A 20,866-nucleotide genomic window follows, 5' to 3' on the forward strand; every position below is an offset into this window, starting at 1 on the left:
TCAGAACACACTGTTCTTTTGCAACCACCTGAAATTTGTTTGCAGAGGTGTCTGTACTGTTACTATGCAAACAGTGCATACAAATCAATTAATACACAGCAACAAATTATGATTTGTGGATTATGAGAATTGTGGTCCAAAAAAAGAACTTTTCTGATTTCTGATGTCTTAACTACATTTGCTACTTGGGCAGGAATTGAGAATCAATGACCCTTCTAGTCCTTTCCAGCTTTCCAGTGCCTTCCATCTATGAATCTCTGGCCTTCCAGAAACATTGGCTGAAATCCTGTTGTACAGTTAGGCAAACAGCATACCTTTTAGAAGTAAACTGCTATCAAGTCAATATATCTCCATAGACATTACCTTTATCTGTTGCATACTGAGCCACACAACTCAGCATGCAACAGATACAGTTTATGGAGATTTCTTGACTTACCACAGTTTGCTTCCAAAAGTCATATTTGCATAACTGTGCAACACAAATTCATCTATTAAATTTCACTTAATTTCTGCCATATTTCTGGGAGCTTAGTTGAGCATTTAGCTGGGTCCTACCCCAAGGAAAGGTACAGTTGGCAAAATAGATACACACAGACAAGGGATAGTATACATTATTAGAAGACCCTGTTTGCTGTTTTTTGTTACTGAGCTTATAATTGTGAATTTTAGATTTCTAGAAGGATTGGTGGCCCCAGTCCCAGTAGCAGTGATCCAACAGCAATGTTCAACTATTTAAGTCTCCCACCCACCCCCATTCCCTAGGTCAAAAGGGAGCCCAGGGGGAGGGAAGATAAAGGAAGCTTCCAATTTTCATTTAAATTAAAGATTACCATTGCCAGATTTGGTTTATATCACATAACTTTAGGAAACAGGATTTTGCTGACTGTTTTGCTCAGATAACCCTGAGAAGGCTCTACATATTCTCACAGCCAATGGCATATTACAATCTGCTGTAAGCCTGTACACACATGTACCATATAGATTTGATAGATGACATGGCAGAGCACCACAAAAGGCAGAGTTGGCAACATGCAGTCCACAGGCAACCCCCCCCCCAGGCCCACTTTTGTACCTCAAGAAACCCTGAGGCCCCTAGCCTCCCCACATCGAAAAATGCTGTCGCTGCTGTTTTAAACCTCACCAAGGTTTTACAAAGTCTGCAATAATCAGTACATCCAAACTGCATGAAGGAGGAAGACTCAACATGTTGTGTTCTGTGGTTCTGCAGGCGAAACATCCATCCTCACCTCCACACTCAGATATATTTCGAGCTCCAGCAATTTTTAGATTTCCCGGATTGTGAAGATTTGGACAAGGTTCACAAGTTATTTGGCCTTCATTGTCTTGGTAAGTTCCATTGGGACATAAAACACATCCTTCTTGCTCATCATGATAATATGTTCCAACGCTGCAGCTAGCTAACAACAGAAGACAAAATAGTGGGCCACATTAACTCAGTGAATGTATTTCATAAAGTGGATGAAAGTTTTACAGGTAGAGGTTGTAAGGTTTGCTACTTATAATTAGATATACTGCCTCATTAAATTATTAAGTAGTACTATGATCCCTGAAAACTTATGAAGACAAAGATGAACCATACAGACTCATCACATCAGTGTTCAAAACCTACAGTAGTAATCTGTAAATGAATTATTAACCCATTATTCATTTAGAGCACCACAAAGGCCACATACAATGGCTATCTACGATGAGAGTTCAAGAATTTCCACAAGTGGGAAGTATGAAACTGCTCCATTATGATCTCCTTTTGAGAAACCTTCTTTATAGCTTGAAAAAATGTTACTTTTAAAAGAAAAAACTGCCAGAATTTCTACCCATTGGCTATGCTGGCTTGCGGGTAAGGGTGTCTGTTGTAGCTAAAAAGAAAAACCTTTCCAATTAATAACCTTGCTGATAGCCATATTCAGATTTGCTTGATTTGACAGTGAGTGAGTAGAAGGGAAGCCTTCTATTGATGGGAACAATGAAAGAGAAGGATGTTCATATGGGGAAATGCACATAACAAAAGGCATAGAACTTATCAGTTGCTCTTCGCTTCTAAAAGACTATGGTCTGCATGTGGTCCTAGAACATGTGTGTACCCACACATGCAATACACACAGTGTGTCTTTTACACCTCTTTAGTATGTAAAGGGGGACTGTAAGGGAAGCACAAAAGACTGATAGAGAAGGGGGAGCGAAGTTAAGGGCTCCATAGAATAAAGTAGCAATATTAGCTGAGCACTAGTTTGTTCAAAGCATTATCCCATTATTTTCAGTGGGAGAATTACGTACATGCATAAGGCTGTAACATATCGGAAACAAGACCCCAGCTGGACGTTTCCCACCATTTAATATAGAGGATATGCTGGAACTCCCTTACCAATACTTAGAACTATTTAACTGGATTTCCTTAACTCTTTTTTTAAAGCAAAGTTATCACCCAGGCTTCTGTATACTTTGCAGTTTGCAAAGAAAAAACATAAAAACAATCACTCATTTAAAAACCACTTTAGTTTATTTGTTTGTTTTATAGGTCGCCTTTCTCCCAATAATGAAATCAAAGCACAAGCTTTTGTAGATGAAAATCTACTTCTTCAAGTACACACCAGGATCTTGTGGACAGCGCAAAAAATGATAAATGAATGTCCCAAAAATTCACGGCAGACATTTGCCAGGTATGCTTCTTAAGGTGAGCTCAAAGCTGGTCACAAATGGGCTTTAGGGTGTGTGGTTTAATGCTTCACCCCCAGTTACATGTGAGTGGAATTTTCCACCCCGTTATTCAGACAGAGCGAGCCAATTACTCTGTATACACCTCCCCCCATTGCTTATTTTTGAAACACAAGTTTCAGTGCTTATTTATGTAAAGTTATCCACCATTTTATAACTAGTATCCTTAAGAAATGTGTGAATGTTTAAAATACATTTCATGCTAGCAAGACAGGTATAAATGATCCTTCTGTGTAATGCAAACTCTAAATAAAAGGGCTCAGCTTTTTTTTTCCAGCACAAATGTTTGTTTTAAAATTGTGATGAAATTTTTATTAGTGTTGCAGCATAAAACACAAGGTATACCACAGTGTACAATAAAGTGCCTGTTTTTAAAACAAAAAGCAGGCTTGGAAATAATGACACAATATCAAGGATTCAGTAACTTTCTTTGCCAGCTTTGTTATTTCCCATATCCTGCTTTTAAAAAAAGAAGTAAAATACCAATTGCCTTCAGCAGACTTCATTTCAATAAGCACCACCTTTGTTTATCTTCAGTGACCATTAAAATCCCATTCTTAACTCATGCAGCTGTTGTGAGGGGCAGTGAAAGCTATTCTGATGCAAAAGAAAGAGAAAAGAGGGGCACTCAAGGGGAGCCAGAATTAGGAGTTATAAAGACTTTGTGAGTGTTTCAGTTACTAAGAAGGTGAACCTCATAAAAGAGGTCATAATCCACAACTAACCCTCCCTTAACAGCCATGCCCTGACTTCATCAAGAAAAATACCCTCTCTGTTTCTAAGCAGTCTATGTATTGTTTCGGGATCTTTTTGTTTGGGTTTTTACTGGTTCACAGCCTGCAGTCAAATAGAGAAATAATCTACATTAGGACTTGGGCAGTAACTCTATTATTCTTGAAGCAGGAGGTTGGCAGAAAGCTAGCCATTTAGCTCTAGTTTGGAATCCTTCTGGCACCTCATCCAAGACCTTTTCATTAGAATGTAAAAAAATGTTGCAAGCAAGATGTTGAGGATCAGCTAGATTAAGAATCAACAAAATTTAAGGCAGAGCTCTGTGAGGCACGCTTTCTCCCTTTTTAAAAGTAACAATTGGCCCACAGTGCAACTTCATCTGCCCGCTGTTTGGTGAAGAACTACTCCATATTCCTCATATAGGATTATACTGGAGGAATATACCATACCATGTGGCAGCTAGGTTAACTTGTGGATTCATCCGGGATCCTAGAATAATCAGCCAGGGCACATTTCCTTCTTTGGCAAGAAATTATATTCACCTTTCTTATTCTTTAAAAAAAGAAGCAGCAGCTAATATTTACTGGAAATATACTAGAGGTGAGAAAGGCAACAGGAATCCAGGGTCTAGAACTAAGGTGGAGATGTGGATACTGATGGCCGCCCCGTCAGTTCTTAAAACATAGACAAAGTATCTCCCTTCTCTCACAGAGAGGGTCAAAAAAGAAAAGAAGAAAGGAAAGGATATTGCTACCCTAAGAATATCAGTTTAGACCAGTGGTGTCCAACCTTGGCCCTCCAGATGTTCTTAGACTACAGCTCCCAGAAGCCTTCACCACCACCTTTGCTGGCCAGGATTTCTGGGAGTTGAAGTCCAAGAATATCTGGAGGGCCAAGGTTGGACACCACTGGTCTAGATTGAAGGAAGGTCAGTATGGGTCACAGCAATTAAAGGACAGTCTTGGAAACTTCCCTCTCTCTTTATCAATCTCTCTCTCTCTCTCTTCTCTTCTCTTTCTCCCCATCCAAAGACATGTGTATTCTTTAGTGTATGTTTACTTGAATCCATTCATCTCCAAAACACAGCAGATGGACTTGTTACACTGAACAGCAAAAATAACCTTTCCCAAAGTGGTGTCTTGTGGATCTGCCTTTGGTTCTGTAAATCTGTCACTCCTTCTTAGCAAGGATGGAAATTGTAGTCTAAAATATTTGGACAGTATCAGTTTGGCAAAGGCTGCTTTAAAATGTGGAGAAACCTCTGCAAATATGCGAAGGATAAGAACTAGGAAGTGCTTGTCACATATCTTTGGCTGATGGTGGGCAAGTGTCTCCTTTCTCATTTTATGGATCTTTGGTAAAAGAGAGATACATTGGATTGCTTCAAGCAAAACCATACTTACCATGAACTAGAGTTTGTCAATTCAGATGAAATAACAAAACCTAGTTAAGGAAAAAAAGAACCAGAAACTGTCAGACTTCTCACAGCCACTTGAAGCAAGAGAGAAGCACACAAGTCTGATGTCCACTGTGGCTCATTTGTCATTTTGTGCTGTAATTTAATGTAAAAGGTTTGCTGAGACAGAGCATACATGCAGTAATCACATGTAAATCAGTAATCACTGGGAGTTTTTAAAATTGTGTGTTTCTGAAGGTGTAGGGCTACTATCAGAAATCACAAGGCATGAACCGCAGACATTGTTCAATTTATTAAATCTTGCTAGTTTCATTTGTAGATTCTGCTTTAAGGTTTCTGACAGGGATTGAACCATTGTGCAATTCCCTGATCTTGGAATCTGTCACAGGCATTTCTATGTTATCAAGTGAAAATGGAGTTAGTTATCTAACATACATTGCACAATTAAGTGCTGTTGAATTCATCAATAATGACATCTGTCACATAGTTGAGGAAAGTATAATTAGCAATAAATGAGCACAATGGATAGAATATTTGGAGTGGCCAAAAGGATTATCACAAAGTCACAGGCTATGCCCAAATATGACAGATTTGACAACAGGTTTATGATCATTTCACATATAGATGCCGAAAAGTGAGGAAACCTGGTCTTCACAAAATTAAATCAGCTACTTTTCTGTATGATAAAGCTACAGCCATGTTATAACCATTGATGCTGCCAATCAATCTGAGGTAAAACACACATACATTATAGTAGAAACCAAGTGTGCAATCAGATGAAGATATGTCCTGTGGTTTGGTGTGCTTTGGGGATGGGCTGGTTCACTCCTTTTCCCTGTGACTACATGACATACAGACAATCACAAACAAGCTTGTCCTTGAACCAAGCCTACCTGCATCCTTTTGGGTACCTGTCAGAGGTTGTTTTTGTTTTTGTTTTTGTAGTGGGTAGGATATTTCCAACAGCAAGAACAGCAACTACAAAAATCCCCAACACAGGCCTTGTTGAGGTGGGGAAGCTTTCATGCTTCTGTGAGGCTGAGAGCTATGCTGGCAGAAGTGTTAATACCTGAAAGGTCTACAAAGCCAGACCAAGTGTGTCCACCAACATCAATTATGATGAGAGGAAATAAACAGAAATCCCTACTAGATCAGTCATTGCTTGGGTCAGCAAAGACCATGTCAGATGCTGTAGCCCCACGACATCAGGTGACAAATGGGCTACAGGGCTCAGCAGACCCTGTTGAGGAAGCAGAACAGGCTGCTGCAAAGCTACTGGAACAATGTAAATACAAAACTTGGACTCCCATCAAAAATCAAGAAATTATGAAATGCTTTTATGAGGCAAACTCAACAGCCCATGGTTTTCAAAAAATAATGATGGAAATTTAGAAAAGGAAATACCTGAATAGTGTCATAACTGAACAACTATTAATGGACCAGATAAGGTTTATCATCCGGAGTGAAGTGTTTTCAGAACTGGAATTGCAAGAACTAGAAAAAGTAGCAAAACAAAATTCAACACAGAACAATGACCATAGTAAAGAAGACAAATGGAGGGTAGAGGTAGATGCAACAGTGAAATAAAATGTATTATTAGAGGAATAACTTATCAAACAACCTAGAAATTATGAGTTGAAAGAATGGCAGACATCATTTTGCATCAATTACCAAACAAACCAGTAAAAGATCTACTGGCAGATGCAAAAAAAGCCAGAAAACTCCCAGCACTCCAAAATGGAAAATTTGGCTGGAAAAAATGTAAACAAATTACATGTGGACATTAGCAACTTAAAAAAAAACTTGAAAGATTTAAAATGAAAAAGTAAAACTATATAAAATATATTACCTAGAAAGGAAAACAATTGTTGAAATTATGGAACATTTAAAACAATGGGTAGCAGCTACAGCAAAGAAAATCGAAAGATATGGTGGACACTTGAAACAATATAGAGAAAACACGCAATTTTGAAATAACCAACAATTATTCTATAAATCATTAGGAGAAAATGCAGAGCAAAAGAAATTAGGCCCATATAAAGATGCTGCTCTACAAATTTGGAAAGAAAGTTGGGAGAGCTCAACCAGACACAACAAAAATGCCTCATGGATTAAAGACACTTGTAAAGAAACTCAAGGCAAACATATGGATGATAATGTAATAACAACTTAAATTATTAAGAGGCAAGTAAAAGCTGAGAAAAACTGGATTGTGCCTTGTCCAGATAAGCTGCATGGATTTTGGCTAAAGCATTTAACAAGTCTCCATCAATATATAGCAGTGCAATTTAATCACTTACTTCAAAATTCTACAACTGAAGATTGGATGACAACAGGCTATATGTTTCTGATAGTAAAAGATCATCAAAAGGGCAATAAACTCAGTAATTGATGACCAACTGCATACCTTACAACAATGTTCAAGCTCCTCACAGGAGTACGAAAGATCAATATATAATCATTTAATAACTGAAAACTCCCTATACCCAACTGAACAGAAAAGGAACTTTTAAAAAGTCAAGAAGCACGAAAGATCAGTGACTTATAGATAAAATAATACTAAAGAATGCAAAAGTATGAGAAACAAATCTTAGCATGGCCTGGATAGACTAAAAAGGTATTTGACTCATTGCCACACAGCTGGATTAATGATTGTCTAAATTATTTCGGGCTTAGTAAAAATATTCAGAATTTCCTCAAGAAAATAATGGAAAAATGGAAACCTGTCTTAATAGCCCATGGTGAAGAAATTGGGGAAGTTAGCATCAAAAGAGAAATATTTCAAGGAGATTCTTTGTCACCATTATTAACATCCCACTAATCCCAATGTCAATAACTTTAAATAAAATTACTTAAGGTGGTGAAAACAAGATATTTTGAAAACAACAGAAACAAAGGTTCAATATAAGAAAGAGCAATTTGAAAATAAACCATTGGAAAAATAAACCACTACATGGAAAACACCTGAAAATTTTGATGGAAAGCATGATCATAATTCAACATGGGCATGGCTAAAACTGGGGACCCTTAAGAAAGGAACAGAAGGCTTGATCTTTGCAGCACAAGAACAAGCACTCCAAACTAATGTGATCAGGGCCGGACTGGCCATCTGGCAATTCTGGCAAATGCCAGAATGGCCGATGGTCAGAACGGCTGGTTCCTGCAGCGGGCAGGGGCGCAGAGCTCGGCGGCAGCTGGGAGGGCTCCACCGTCAAGGCGCAGGGCCAGTGGCTGGCTCCCCTCTATCACGCCCGGGGCGCCGCCGGCCTGCGCGCCGAGGAGGAGGAGGAGGAGGCGGGCGCGGGAGGGCGGGTCAGCAGCTGCAGCCGCTGCCGGAGCCGCATCCTGCCCACTGCCCGGGGGGAGGTGGGGGGCCGCTTTGGCCTCTGGGCGGCCACTGCCCCGCTGGCTGCTCCGAGGCCGGGTCTCTCCGGCCAAGGCGAGCGAGGAAGGAAGGCAGGCAAGGGCGAGCGAGCGAGGCGAAGGGCCAGCCGCTCCCCAAAGGAGACCCGCCCGCAGCCGCCCCACCCAAGCCCAGGCACTTTGCATGGAAGCTACCATCTGCTGGCAGAGCAGGGGGGTGACCGCTTCTACCACCAACCCCCAGCCGTGCCCCCCTGCCTCGTCTTGGGCCGCTCCGGCAGAGGACACTCGGCGACCCCCCCAAATGGGCCAAAGGGACCCCACGGCACCCCTCTCCCTCCCTCCTTCCTTTTGATTTCACTGATGGAAAAGCGGGGGGGGCAGTTCCTAATGGGGCTCCGGAATTATTCCTTCCTGAGGCAGATGCATGAATAATAGGCATTTTTGGCCGAATTTATTTCACGGGAGGTGGGTGGGAACCAGGGCTGCCCCAGAGACCTCAGCGTGAGCCCCAGGCCACTGTGTCCGGGACTGCCCTTGCCCGCCCCGGGCAGAAGGGGGGCGAGGAAGGAAGAGCCCATGGTGCAGGACTCAGAGAGGCCAGGATGATTGGTTTAAACACAAAGGTGGGGGTGAAATATGGGTACAGACAAAAGGGAAATTCAGCGGCCAAGAGAAGGGCCCCCACCCGTGAAGTGGATTGCCCCACGACCATCCCCACCCACAAACCTTCTCTGGAGATATGGGGCTTATAATGACACATTCTATGTCATTCACATGTATGTGTGAGAATGTTTTCGTTTCTTTCCTTCCTTCTTTTCCTGCCTTCCTTCTTTCCCCCTACAGTATCTCCTTCCTTCCTTCCATTCATCATCAGCTCCTTCCTTCCTCTTTCTCTCTTTTCCTGCCTCCCCCCCCATCTCCTTTGTTCCCTCCTCTCTTTGCCCCTCGGAGGTAAGGACCTGGGTTCTTTGCAAAGTATCCCCAGAGGGTAACGAAATCTGCCCATGAAGGACAACACTAGAGGTAGATTTGAGATTCTTCTCCACAAAGCTTATGATCCAATGAATGGCTCTTTGTTTAAAGAGATATAATGGAGAAAATGAGACGCACAGGATCAAATCCCCAAAGTCAGAAAAAGACATCAGATATTGGAGCGTGTCATAGACATTATGAAAGTGATTGGGAAACGTGGACTTAGCTATCGAGGCAACAAATTTGAGGCTGCATACACATTGGAGGACCATTCACTTGATCATGGAAATTTTTTAGAGTTGGTCTTACTTCTTAGCAAGTATGATGTCTGCCTTAAAGAACATGTCAACAATTGCATAGCAAAAAGCAAGAAGTCACATTCAAGTGGAAAGGGCAGAGGATCATTAGTAACTTTGCTCTCCAAAACAACAATAAATAAAGTTGTCGAAACAATACAACAGTTAATTCAAGAGGCAGTGGCAAGTGGTGTTAGAGAACCCTTCTCAGTGCAAATTGACACAACTCAGGATATTACTTCAAGAGACCAATGCTCAGTAATTGTTCGTTATGTGACAGACTGTATTCATGAGAAGCTCCTGGCAGTGGTCGATTGTGAGTCTTCATCAGGTGAATACTGTCTTACCTTACTAAGGCAAGTTCTGCAGTCATGTAAAATTGACATAAAAAACTGCACTGGTAGTTCTACCGATGGAGCAGCTAACATGCAAGGACAGTATAGAGGCTTCTCTACATGGTTGTCCAGAGAATCTCCAGGCCAAATTCATGTTTGGTGTTAGGCACATGTACTCAATTTAGTACTGGCTGACACCACAAAGGTTGTAATTCCAAGTGCATTGTTATTTAATCTAATAAATGATGTTGGAGTTTTTATTTGTGAGTCTTATCAACGAATGAATGTATGGCTAAATGTCAGTCAGGACCCACACCATCGAAGACTCTCCGTGATTGGGGAAACACGCTGGTGGTCCAAAGATGCAGCACTTAGAAAAATATTTGGATCATTTTCCCAACCTGATTCGGCTTTATATGTTGACCTCATTGTAACATTGGCAAAGATTGAAGAAAACCCAAGATCTAAGCCAGAAGTACGAATAAAGGCAAAAACGTACGTAGAATCACTGCTTAAATATGAGACCGTTCTCACAGCACATATATTTCTTCGGATTTTTGAGCTGACATCCCCGTTGTCAAAATATCTACAAACAAGTGGCTTAGATGTATTACAAGCTCATCACATGGTCACAGGGACACAGGAAAATCTCAAAAAGCTTGCTAGAGATTTTGAAGGGGTCAAGAACAGTGCAGATGATTTTATAAGATGGGCAAATGACAAACTACAAGAACTTGAAGATTGTGAACTTGAAGTACAGGCCACCTTGCCTCATAAAAGGTTAAGAAAGAAGAAAAGCATGGCTGGTGAATGTTCTCAAGATGAAGTAATATCTGATGCCATCATGGAATATAAGATACAAGTACACAATGTGATCCTTGATGTAATCACGGAGAGCATAACTCAACGTTTTCTTGCTAGTGAAACACTGTATGCCGACTATGCATGCCTAGACCCTAGGAACTTTTCAAACATAAGAGAACAAGGGCTTCATATATCTGCAATGGAAGATTTAAGTAAAGTCTTGATCAAATTTAATGAGAATGCCACAGCTGAAAATTTGCAGTGTGAATTAACTAGTCTAGCTTTGCATTGGGACAAATTGAAGACATCAGCGCTAGAAGAATACACTGTAAGGGTGTCAAGAGAAACGCCCATGGAAGATCTAAGTCAACAATTTGATGAAATGGAGCTGTTAAATAAGCCATGTGCAACATGTAAGAACTGTGCCATTTGTTGCTATCAAATTCTACGGCGCTACAATTTATTAACAGATGCCTATAATGTGATAGGTCTAGCCTACAAATTCCTACTGACTCTATCATTTACTCAAGTTGCTTGTGAGAGAAGCTTCTCCACCTTGAGGTTCATCAAGAATTGAATGAGGAATACTGTATCTCAGGACCATTTGGATTCATTCATGTTAATGGCTACAGAAAAAGAAATCCTCATGAGTCTTGATGTGGATGCCATCAACAACAGAGTTGCAGAGAGTAGTGAAGCCCTGCAAAGTCTTCTTATTCCTTGATAATGTATCATTCCTAAGTCTTTCCAGTATTAGTAGGGTTCAAATTTAAAATGTTCAAATCATAAACGAGGTGGGAAGTTCTTGAGCCGAGCCTTTTGTTCCTGGTGGAAGTGTTGATGTAGGAGGATCTGCTACTTATGGCTTGTTCACATTGAACGTTTTGTTGCAGTTATGTTTAATGATCTAATGTTTCAATACATTAAAATAGCTATAAGATCTCACATTGTACTGTTGGTGTTTTTTGTTTAGAGAGCACTAGCATTGACAAATTTAAACATTAAATTTTAATTACACTTTTTGTTAAACGTGATGATTTTATAGGTTTAGATTTCCTGATGCTCCTTGTTATTTATACAACCAGGGCAATGATTGGGATAGGGAGAACTCGTAAGCATGTACCAATACCACTATACCAGCAATGCCCTTTCAGCGCGCCACAATATTGTGAATGGAGCCCACAACAGGTGGGCCTGTGTCCCCACAGCCGGTGGGCCTGTGTGCTCTAAATGCCAGGGCCGATTTTTGGTCCCAGTCCAGCCCTGAATGTGATGAAAGATAAGATCTAAGGAATTGGTGCTAACAGCAAATGTCAACTCTGCCATGAAAAAGATGAAACTGTGTCACACCTAGACATGGGGATGAATTTTAAAAAATGAATCGTGATATTTGTTAACAATGACTGATTTGTTTAATATTCATCCCTTCATATTCATCATTTCCAGAGATCCCAACAAATACAAAGGGACCGATATTGCTCCATTTTTATTCATCCCCCATAGGAAGAGAGGGAAGGCTAGCCTATGGCCTTCCCACTCTGCCTATGGCCCTGCCAAAGAGCTGATTGATAGGCCCATAGGCAGCCAGACAGATACTTAGGGTCTTGGTTAAAACTTGTATCTGTTACATAATACCACTCAATGTTTTTATAATTTTGATTGACTGTGTCTGGTATTTTTGAATAATAATAATAATAATAATAATAATAATAATAATAATAATAATAATAATAATAATAATAATAATAATAATAATAATAATAATAATAATAATAATAATAATAATAAATTGAAAGCTAGGTTCTGCTCTCCCATGGAGAGAAGGTGATAAGGAGGAGCTTTTTGACATCTTTTCTTTTCCTTTAAAGGGAAAAATAGGATTGTTTGAGGCACAGTGTCGTTTCAGCGCCCCAAATCGCCCAACTGCCCCTGATTAGAGTTACCCAGTCCTATCCATCCTGGGACAATCTGATCATCCAGTTCCACCCAAAGTCAAATATAGGTTCATCAGGCCAATGCATATTAGGTAACCTCTGCACTTACCACATCTGTTATCCACATGCCTTTGACCCAGGCCACAGGGCTCCTGAGTATCAAGTATCCTGGAAGATTTTCTGGTCACCTCATGATCCACACCAGAAAGGCGAATATGAAATTGCTCTTTGTTGATCACCTTCCTCAAGGTTCTAATTGCTTTACGTAGCCTCTTCTCGGTTCTTTTACGTGCACAGCTCAAACTGCATGTGTCTGGAAGGGCACAGGCAATGGTGATCAGGAGTAGAAACCATTTAGGGGTGAGGCCACTGAGTTCAAAGGAGCTGCTGGTGCAACAACCTTGAATACAGGATGTGTGAACGATGACAATAAATATTATTCTGACTTTGCTTGAAGAGACTTAACGTATATATTAAATGCAGAACACCAAACATTTAGCCACAGCAGCTTTCTGAGTTTCAGATAAAGGGATATTAAAGCTTCAAAACAGGAGATACTTTTCTTTTTTGCATGAAGATGAAAGTGAAAGATAGAAAAGTGAAGAATCAAACTGCAAAAAGGCTCTCTCAGAAACAAAACTTTTTAGTTGCATTGGGGATTCTTTTCCAACCAACCTGTCACCTCCTTTTGGTTTGTTTCAAGCTCAAAGTCCATAGAGATAAACATTTCTCTAGCTGCCTTCAGTCTGCTGAGATCCCCAAGAGCTTTCTTGCCAGAGCTGCATGTGAAGTTTACATAGTAGAAGTTCTCCATTATTGAATTATGCTTCCCTGTGTGAACAAAATTAAAGGGAACAAGAGCTTGGCCATCCATGCTATTGTGTGTTTGGTAAAGTTTGATAAATGTTGCTGAGAAAATGGTTATAGGACTGTATGATTGATTCCAGATTCTATTAACTATAAGCAGTTGCACTGGCACTGGCTGGTATATGGGTGCAATTTCACTTATATATTTGCAGCAGCCTCAAGGTAGGATCTCAGCCAAAAAAGTACAAAAAGAGAGGAGGATTAGCTCTGAGGTCTTAATGCTGTTAAACATAGTTTATTTTAAATTCCTTCCAGCCTATTCCATTTTACTTAATTATGACTAGATGGGTGGGGTACAAATGCAATCAATCAATCAATCAATCAATCAATCAATCAATCAATCAATCAATCAATCAATATATCTGCTATGTCTATATCAGCCTCCCCCAATTTGGTGCCTTCTAGATATGTTGCACTGCAACTTCTATATATGTTCAACCAGCCGATTTAGACATTGACCTTGCTGGCTGAAGACCATGAGAACTGAACATCCTTGGATGAAACTTTGGAAATTGTTCATCTCTGTACCTCAAATCTCTGTGGTCTACCGTCACTTCGTTATTAGTTATAGCTATAGGTCCATGACTATAATTCTAAGGATCTATTTTACATGAAAAATATGGATTTAGATGGAATTGTGTGGCCCTATGCTTGTCAGAATATGTCATGTCTCATCACTAGGGATGGAGAAAAAAATTGTTCAGTTTTCATTTTGATACAAGTTTACCAAATCTTCATATCCTGAATCAATGTGCAAGCTGGAACACAGGTGTTCTTTGGTATTCACACTTGACCAGATTTTGCAATGCAGTTTTCCAAAGGAAAAAATATGCATAATGCAGACTATAAGATTAAATGCACACAAAAATGTGCTGATACAAATGTAGCACCACAACCATCAAACTGAAAACTGTTTGTAAAAAGTGAGTGTATTCAGCTACAGTACATACAAAAATGTGGATAGGAAGAGAGGTGTAAAAAAACCGTAACAACATTCATGCTGACTTTAAAAAGCATGTAAACAGATACAACATATTAATGATGACAAGGATGAAAAATATACAGAAACGAATATTGACAGATTTACCAATTCTTAATTATTCACCAACAAACTTATCTGGATCCTTTATAAGGCCATCTCAAATTTGCAATCATCTGTGAACTACTGTACTACATCAAAAATAAAGCAATCAATACAGTATATACTTCATGTACAACTGCTATATGCTTAATGCTGGAAATGCTAAACATTCACACATATAATCAATTATTCTTGATAAAGAGAAACAAATACAGGTCTTTTATTTTCCCTTTTAATCTGACTATATAGGAATCCTGATGCATAACTGAAAGTTCTCTAACCAAATTCTTAAAGTGCATTAATTTCTATATGAAGTGCAAACTGTACCCTAACCTCTAGTGCCATAGCATCTGAACTCCCAGTATTATTAACAGTTTTGAGGGAAAACAATCTATCATCCCATTTCCATCAGAATTAAGGTTCTCAGAGAAACAGGAATAGTAAAAGCCTTTCTTTCTACCTACAATCTACTGAGGACCCGCAACTCTGCACTGGGGGATCAATGAAGCACAAGAATCCCAGATATTTTTCTCTATGTATTTTGTAGAAAAGAACATGTCATTTGCTCTAAAAGTCTCCAACCTAAATAACCAACCTGAGATATAGAAGGAACCATTCTCAACTTCTTGTAAAGATTTCTCTCATTTATCCTCTCAGTTTTCTTTGTCCTGGACAAACTGATTCATTTTTTTTTTCAACCTGCCTGTACTCTTCTACCAGTCCAGTTACTTTGTCATTGTTTCAGTTTATTTACTAAGCAATAAAATGCATTCAGTCTTGCTCCGTAAAAGTGAGCTTAGCTCCCTAGAATGGACCCCCATGTCATCAGAAACTCAGATACTACAATCGTTCTTAATGCATCATGATCCAAAGACCCATTCATGTTATCCAGACTTGCTGTTCCAGCAAGGGACGCTGGCTTCTTATCATGTAGAGGAGAGGCATAACTGTCTGGAACAGTGTACAAAACTGCTATAAAAATAAAACCTATCCTGTTCCTTTGTAATCAAATGAAGGGCTGCATGGAAATATTTTGATTTTGTTTGGACCAGTCATCTGTTTGTGATACATGGTCACAATCAAAATGTTACAAGATCTTTGGGGGGGAAAGGTGCAGATTACACCATTAAAGCTTTGGGGACTTAACGACCTATATCATCAGCCAGGTTTAATCACACAAATACATTCATACCTGGTATTACATGGTGCAGAGCATCTTGAAACATGTTATTCTTTTTGAAGTTACATTTTCCTTCATTAAACTTAAAGGTTACACTTGTCCTGATGGCAGAGAAGTCTTCAGAAAGAAATAGTAAAGTAGTTATTTTCAAATGCAATGAATCATACACCTTTGCTAAAAATAAGAACTTCAGCAGAGATAACTTTAAAATAGCCATGGGCCTATATGAGCCTGACTACACAGGCATACAGTATATGCCCACTGATTAGTCCACTGCAGGAACATACTGGTTCACTCCTACAAGTGGCAATCAAACAGTGTCTTTGCTAGAGCAAACCAGCTTGCTCCAGAGTAGTTCTAGCCACACCTTTCTGAGCACCTCTCTGGAGCTTCAGCTTTTTGTGTGTGGGTAGGATTGCTTTGTTTTGGTCCATTTCCAGTGTATGTGATCAAAAGCAAGCCTCCCTTCAATTTGCCAATATTGTGAAGTGGCTTAATAAGACACCTACTTCAGGATACTAGCAAATAAATCACTTCCTCAGCTCTGTGAAAAGAAGCTGAAAAAATTAAGTGTGCATTAGGGCAGTGAATGTTTGCTGCACCATTTTTTTTAAAAAAGATGAATAGAAATCTTTCTCCTGGATGCTTTTGTTTGCTTTGCTTTTAAATGTTTGATCAACAGCCTGCTCAATTCAGCTATACATAGGCTCTTTACTATTATTTATTTATTTATTTATTTATTTATTTATTTATTTATTTATTTATTTATTTATTTATTTATTTATTTATTTATTTATTTATTTATTTATTTATTTATTTATTAGATTTATATACCGCCCATCTAGAACGTTTCTACTCTGGGCGGTTTACATACAACATAAAAAATAAACTAAGGTAAAATCCAGATTAATCACAGAGTCCAAGATGAGAAAGGAAGAAAAGAAGAAAAAGAAGAAAGAGAGAGAAAAAAGAAAAGGGGAGATAGGCTAGGTAATGGCTGTAGGAAAGGCCTGCCTGTATAGCCATGTCTTCAAGTTAGTCTTGAAGGCCCTCAGGAAGGGAGCCAGGCAGATCTCTACAACAGGGGTCTCCAATCTGCTGTAGAGATCTGCCTTGTTGTTCCAGAGGCGAGGGGCCACTGCTGAGAAGGCCCGATTTCTAGGTTTTTTTCCCACTGGGCCTGTCTTGGTATTAGGCCCCTCAGCCACCTGGGCTGACTGGAGTGGGTACAGATAGAATTGGGCAGAAGAAGGCGCTCTGCCAGGTATCAAGGGCCTAAACTATTAAGGGCTTTGTATGTAATGGTTAGCACCTTAAAGTCAATAGAGGAGTGGATAGGTAGCCAGTGTAAGGCGACCAAGGTGGGGGAAATATGTTGAAATCTTTTCACCCCTGTTAATAGCCTGGCCACCGTATTCTGGACCATCTGGAGCTTCCGCATCAGTCTCAAAGGAAGCCCCATGTAGAGAGCATTACAGTAGTCTATTCTTAAGACTACAAGTACATGGACCAGTGTGGTGAGCGCCCCCACGTCTAGATAGGGATACAGCTGGGCGATCCGCCAAAGATGTAAATGGGCAGACCGAACCACGGACGCTACCTGCATCTCTATGGTAAGCACCGGGTCAAGATAGAGCCCCAGACTATGAACTAAATTCTTTGTGGTGAGAGTCACTCCCCCAAAAGAGAGGGAGATCCCTAAATTGCTGACATCAGGGACACCCAGCCGCAGGAGTTCTGTCTTGTCCGGGTTCAACCTCAGTCCATTTGACTGCATCCATTGCAGAACGGCCTCCAGGCAGCACCCAAGGACGGAACGGCATCCACTGTAAATGGAAAAAAGGAGATGTAGAGCTGAGTGTCATCAGCATATTGGTGACACGAAGCTCCACATCCCCAGATGATCCCCCCCACACACACACAGCCTCATATAAATGTTAAACAGCATTGGGAAGATGATCAAACCCTGCGGGATCCCACAACTGAGGGACCACAGGGCCAATACATTTTCCCCAAGCTGAACTCTCTGGGGATGACCCTCCAAGAAGGACCAGAGTCAAGCGAGAGCAAGGCCACCCATCCCCAACTCAGAGAGCCTCCCCAGGAGAATACCATGGTCGACGGTATCAAAGGTGGCCGAGATATTAAAGAGGATGAGCAAGGACATTTTATCCCTGTCAGCCTCCCTAAGTAGGTCATCCAGCAAGGCGACCAAAGCTGTTTCTGTGCTGTGGTGTGGCCTGAAGCCCGACTGAAATGGATCAAGGGTGTCGGTTTTATCCAAGAAGGCCTGAAGCTGATCAGCCGCTACCTTCTCAACTACCTTGCTAAGGAAAGAAACATTGGCTATGGGCCTATAATTGCCAATGTTTTCTGCCGCCAAGCTTGGTTTCTTTCTAATGAGCGTAATAAGTGTCTCCTTAAGAGCAAGAGGAACCTTGTCCTCAAGAAGAGACCCATTTATTATTTCAGAGTCCTATTCAGTTATCACTGGCCTGGCAGCTTTGATCAGCCAGGCCAGACAAGGGTCAAGGGAGGAGGAGGTAGCACAACAGCAATCAAGGGCCTTGTCCACCTCTGCGGATGTCACAGGTTGAAACTGAGTAATTCTCAACGGACAAGGCACTGCGCTTGATGTCTCAGCTCGATCCACTGTTTTCAAATAGGGTGCAAGATCCCGGTGGATGGCCTCCACTTTTGATTTTTAAAGTGCTGTAAATTGGTCACAAGAAATGCTAGATGGAAGCCAATCCTTGTGGCCAATTTCGGATAGGTTGTGTACTATACGGAAAAGTTCCGCCTGCTGATTGGATGCTTCGCTTATCCAGATAGCAAAGTAGGCTTTTCTAGCAGCCTCTACCTTAGCAAGATAGAGGTTAGAAGTTGGCAGCTTTAAAGTTATTTTCCGTCAGGTTCTGCCTCCAGACACTTTCTAGCCTTCTCCTATTCCACTTCATAGCCCGCATAAAGCTATATAATAAAACAGAAACAAATGCTAAACCAAGGTGTTGGTCAGGCTCTGTGGTGCAGAGGGCATAAAGCTATATAATAAAACAGAAACAAATATTAAACCAAGGTGCTGGTCAGGCTCTGCTGTGCAGAGGGCATTTAGGAGTGATCGTATCTACAGCCCTGGCAGCGGCAGCATACCAGACATCCACCAGAGCCTTGACAGCAGCGCCAGCCAGGTCAGTCAGAATCCTATGCATGGCATCCTAGAATCTAATAGAATCCAGTAGCCTGCGAGGGCAGACCATGAAAATAGGTCTCTGCTCCCCACGGGGGGGGGGGGGGACGGGACCGTGAGATTGCACTTTATCAGGTGGTAGTCTGACCACGACAAATTACTAGACTTTTAAGAGAAAAGCAAATGAAAGCTTTTGGGAGAAAGCTTTCCATTTGTTTTTTATGGGTTTTTTTAAAGTTGTGCAGTGAATATTCACTGCTCTAACACACACTAAAACTTTTTTTCATTTTCTCGGCCCTTCCATGGAGCCAAAGAAGTTAATAACATGCCAACATTCTGAAGTGGCTGTAGGTCACTTCATGATATTGGCAAAGGCTGCAGACCAAATAGGGTTGCTTGAGTTCTGAATGCTATTTGAATACAAGGATCAACCTCCTAGCCTAACCCAGCCCATGCAAACAAGCCCTGAGGAACATAGGACTGCCTTATATTGAGTCAGACAATTTGTCCATCTAACTCAGTATTGCCAATTCAGGCTGACAGCAGCTTTCCAGTCTTAGGTAGGATTCTTTGGAAGCTCTAGTACTTCCTGATCATCTCTCATTCGAGTGTTGATCAGGCCCCTTCTTATTCAACTTCCAGTATCATTTGAAACTGAATAATTGTGTGACTAGACATCCCACTTATCCCAGTCTGGATTGGACTAGATTGGACTAAGGTCCTTTGAGGTGCTGTATATCATCTGGAGCAAGGATCAACAACATTATACCTCAAGCAACCTTGTTTAGCATGACATAAAGTGATCTTCTTTCCCCCTAAAGTGTTGTGTGATGTGTTAGCAAAAATTAACAAGAAGTTGAAAACTTTCTTTTCCTTCTCCTCTTCAGGGGAACAGGAGGGAAGTTTTCCATTTCTCAAGCTCAATAAGTGGCTTAAGCAAAGGGACACCTAATGCATCTGCCTTGGTTCAATCCCAGTAATGACACATGCTGGAACCAAACCAAAGTGAAGTGGTCCTTCCCCCCCCACACACACACACCAGTAGCCCCTGACAGATACCCCAAAAGGTGTACGCAGGCATTGATCAGGAATGAGCAACTATGTCACATGGTCACCAGGAAAAGGAGGAAACCAGCACATCTCCAATCCAGACCAAACCTCAGGACAAACATCCATCTAGTTGCACCTTGTGTTCAGAATGACACAATAAACTATTTTGGGTGTGTGAGAGAGATGAACAGATTTTACTCATGTACATCTCATCTGAGGAAAGGAAGACTATAAAATGAAGCAATGCAATAAACCAAGACAAAACTGGCAATTAATTCATGTGCTACACTGAGGTCCTATGAACTTTATCTGGAGCATATGAAGACCTGACAAATTGTACAGTAGCAACTCCTAGATACTTAAGTACCAACTACAAAGACATTATGTTCTATAACATACTTTCACAAAACTGGCACAAAAACTGAGCAACCTCGCAGCAAGTAAATGAACAGAAGTGATCTCTCCCAACCTTGCTGTCCTGACATGCTGCCAGTCACTGCACTGGGAAGCCTAGATTGTTTTCTAGAACACACCTATGGACTTTCTCCAGGAATCTAGGAGTTCCTGGTGGCTAATCTGGTTTGGCTGCTCCCCAATCAGGATCTTTCTGCATAATAGACTCTTATAAAATCATTTTTAACAGAACAGAAACAAAAGGGTTGCAGTGTTGACTCACATAATTGATTAATAAGCCTTTGATAAATTAATATATTACCTCCAATTTATTGGAAAATTGATAATATTTTAATGCTATTCAAAAGATTATCTCTTTATGAAATCCACACAAAGCACGGCCTTTTTAGAAGAGAATTCCTCCTTTTTCTAACCAAGGGAGAAATGCCTCCTCTAAGGTGGTACCTACTCCCGCATAATGAAACTAAAAAATATAAACAAAGACGGGCTGTTTTCTTC

General features: G+C 40.6%; 1 protein-coding gene across 9 annotated transcripts in view; it reads right to left on the reverse strand.

Moving 5' to 3' along the window:
• SCUBE2 (signal peptide, CUB domain and EGF like domain containing 2) overlaps positions 1 to 20,866 on the reverse strand; it is a 93,864-nt gene that overhangs the window by 22,586 nt on the left and 50,412 nt on the right. For 5 of the 9 annotated variants that reach the window (XM_072985746.2, XM_072985747.2, XM_078383921.1 and 2 more), the window contains 4 exons: positions 15,730 to 15,834; positions 13,265 to 13,420; positions 12,699 to 12,902; positions 1,248 to 1,418 (listed from right to left, as the gene is read on the reverse strand). In XM_072985746.2, the coding sequence (XP_072841847.2) occupies positions 1,248 to 1,418; positions 12,699 to 12,902; positions 13,265 to 13,420; positions 15,730 to 15,834 (636 nt within the window). The remainder of the gene's footprint in view (positions 1 to 1,247; positions 1,419 to 12,698; positions 12,903 to 13,264; positions 13,421 to 15,729; positions 15,835 to 20,866) is intronic. The other 4 variants (XM_072985754.2, XM_072985751.2, XM_072985748.2 and 1 more) reach the window with 3 other exon arrangements.

This window comes from Pogona vitticeps, chromosome 1, assembly GCF_051106095.1.
Source record: "Pogona vitticeps strain Pit_001003342236 chromosome 1, PviZW2.1, whole genome shotgun sequence".
In the NCBI taxonomy this organism is placed as follows: domain Eukaryota; kingdom Metazoa; phylum Chordata; class Lepidosauria; order Squamata; family Agamidae; genus Pogona; species Pogona vitticeps.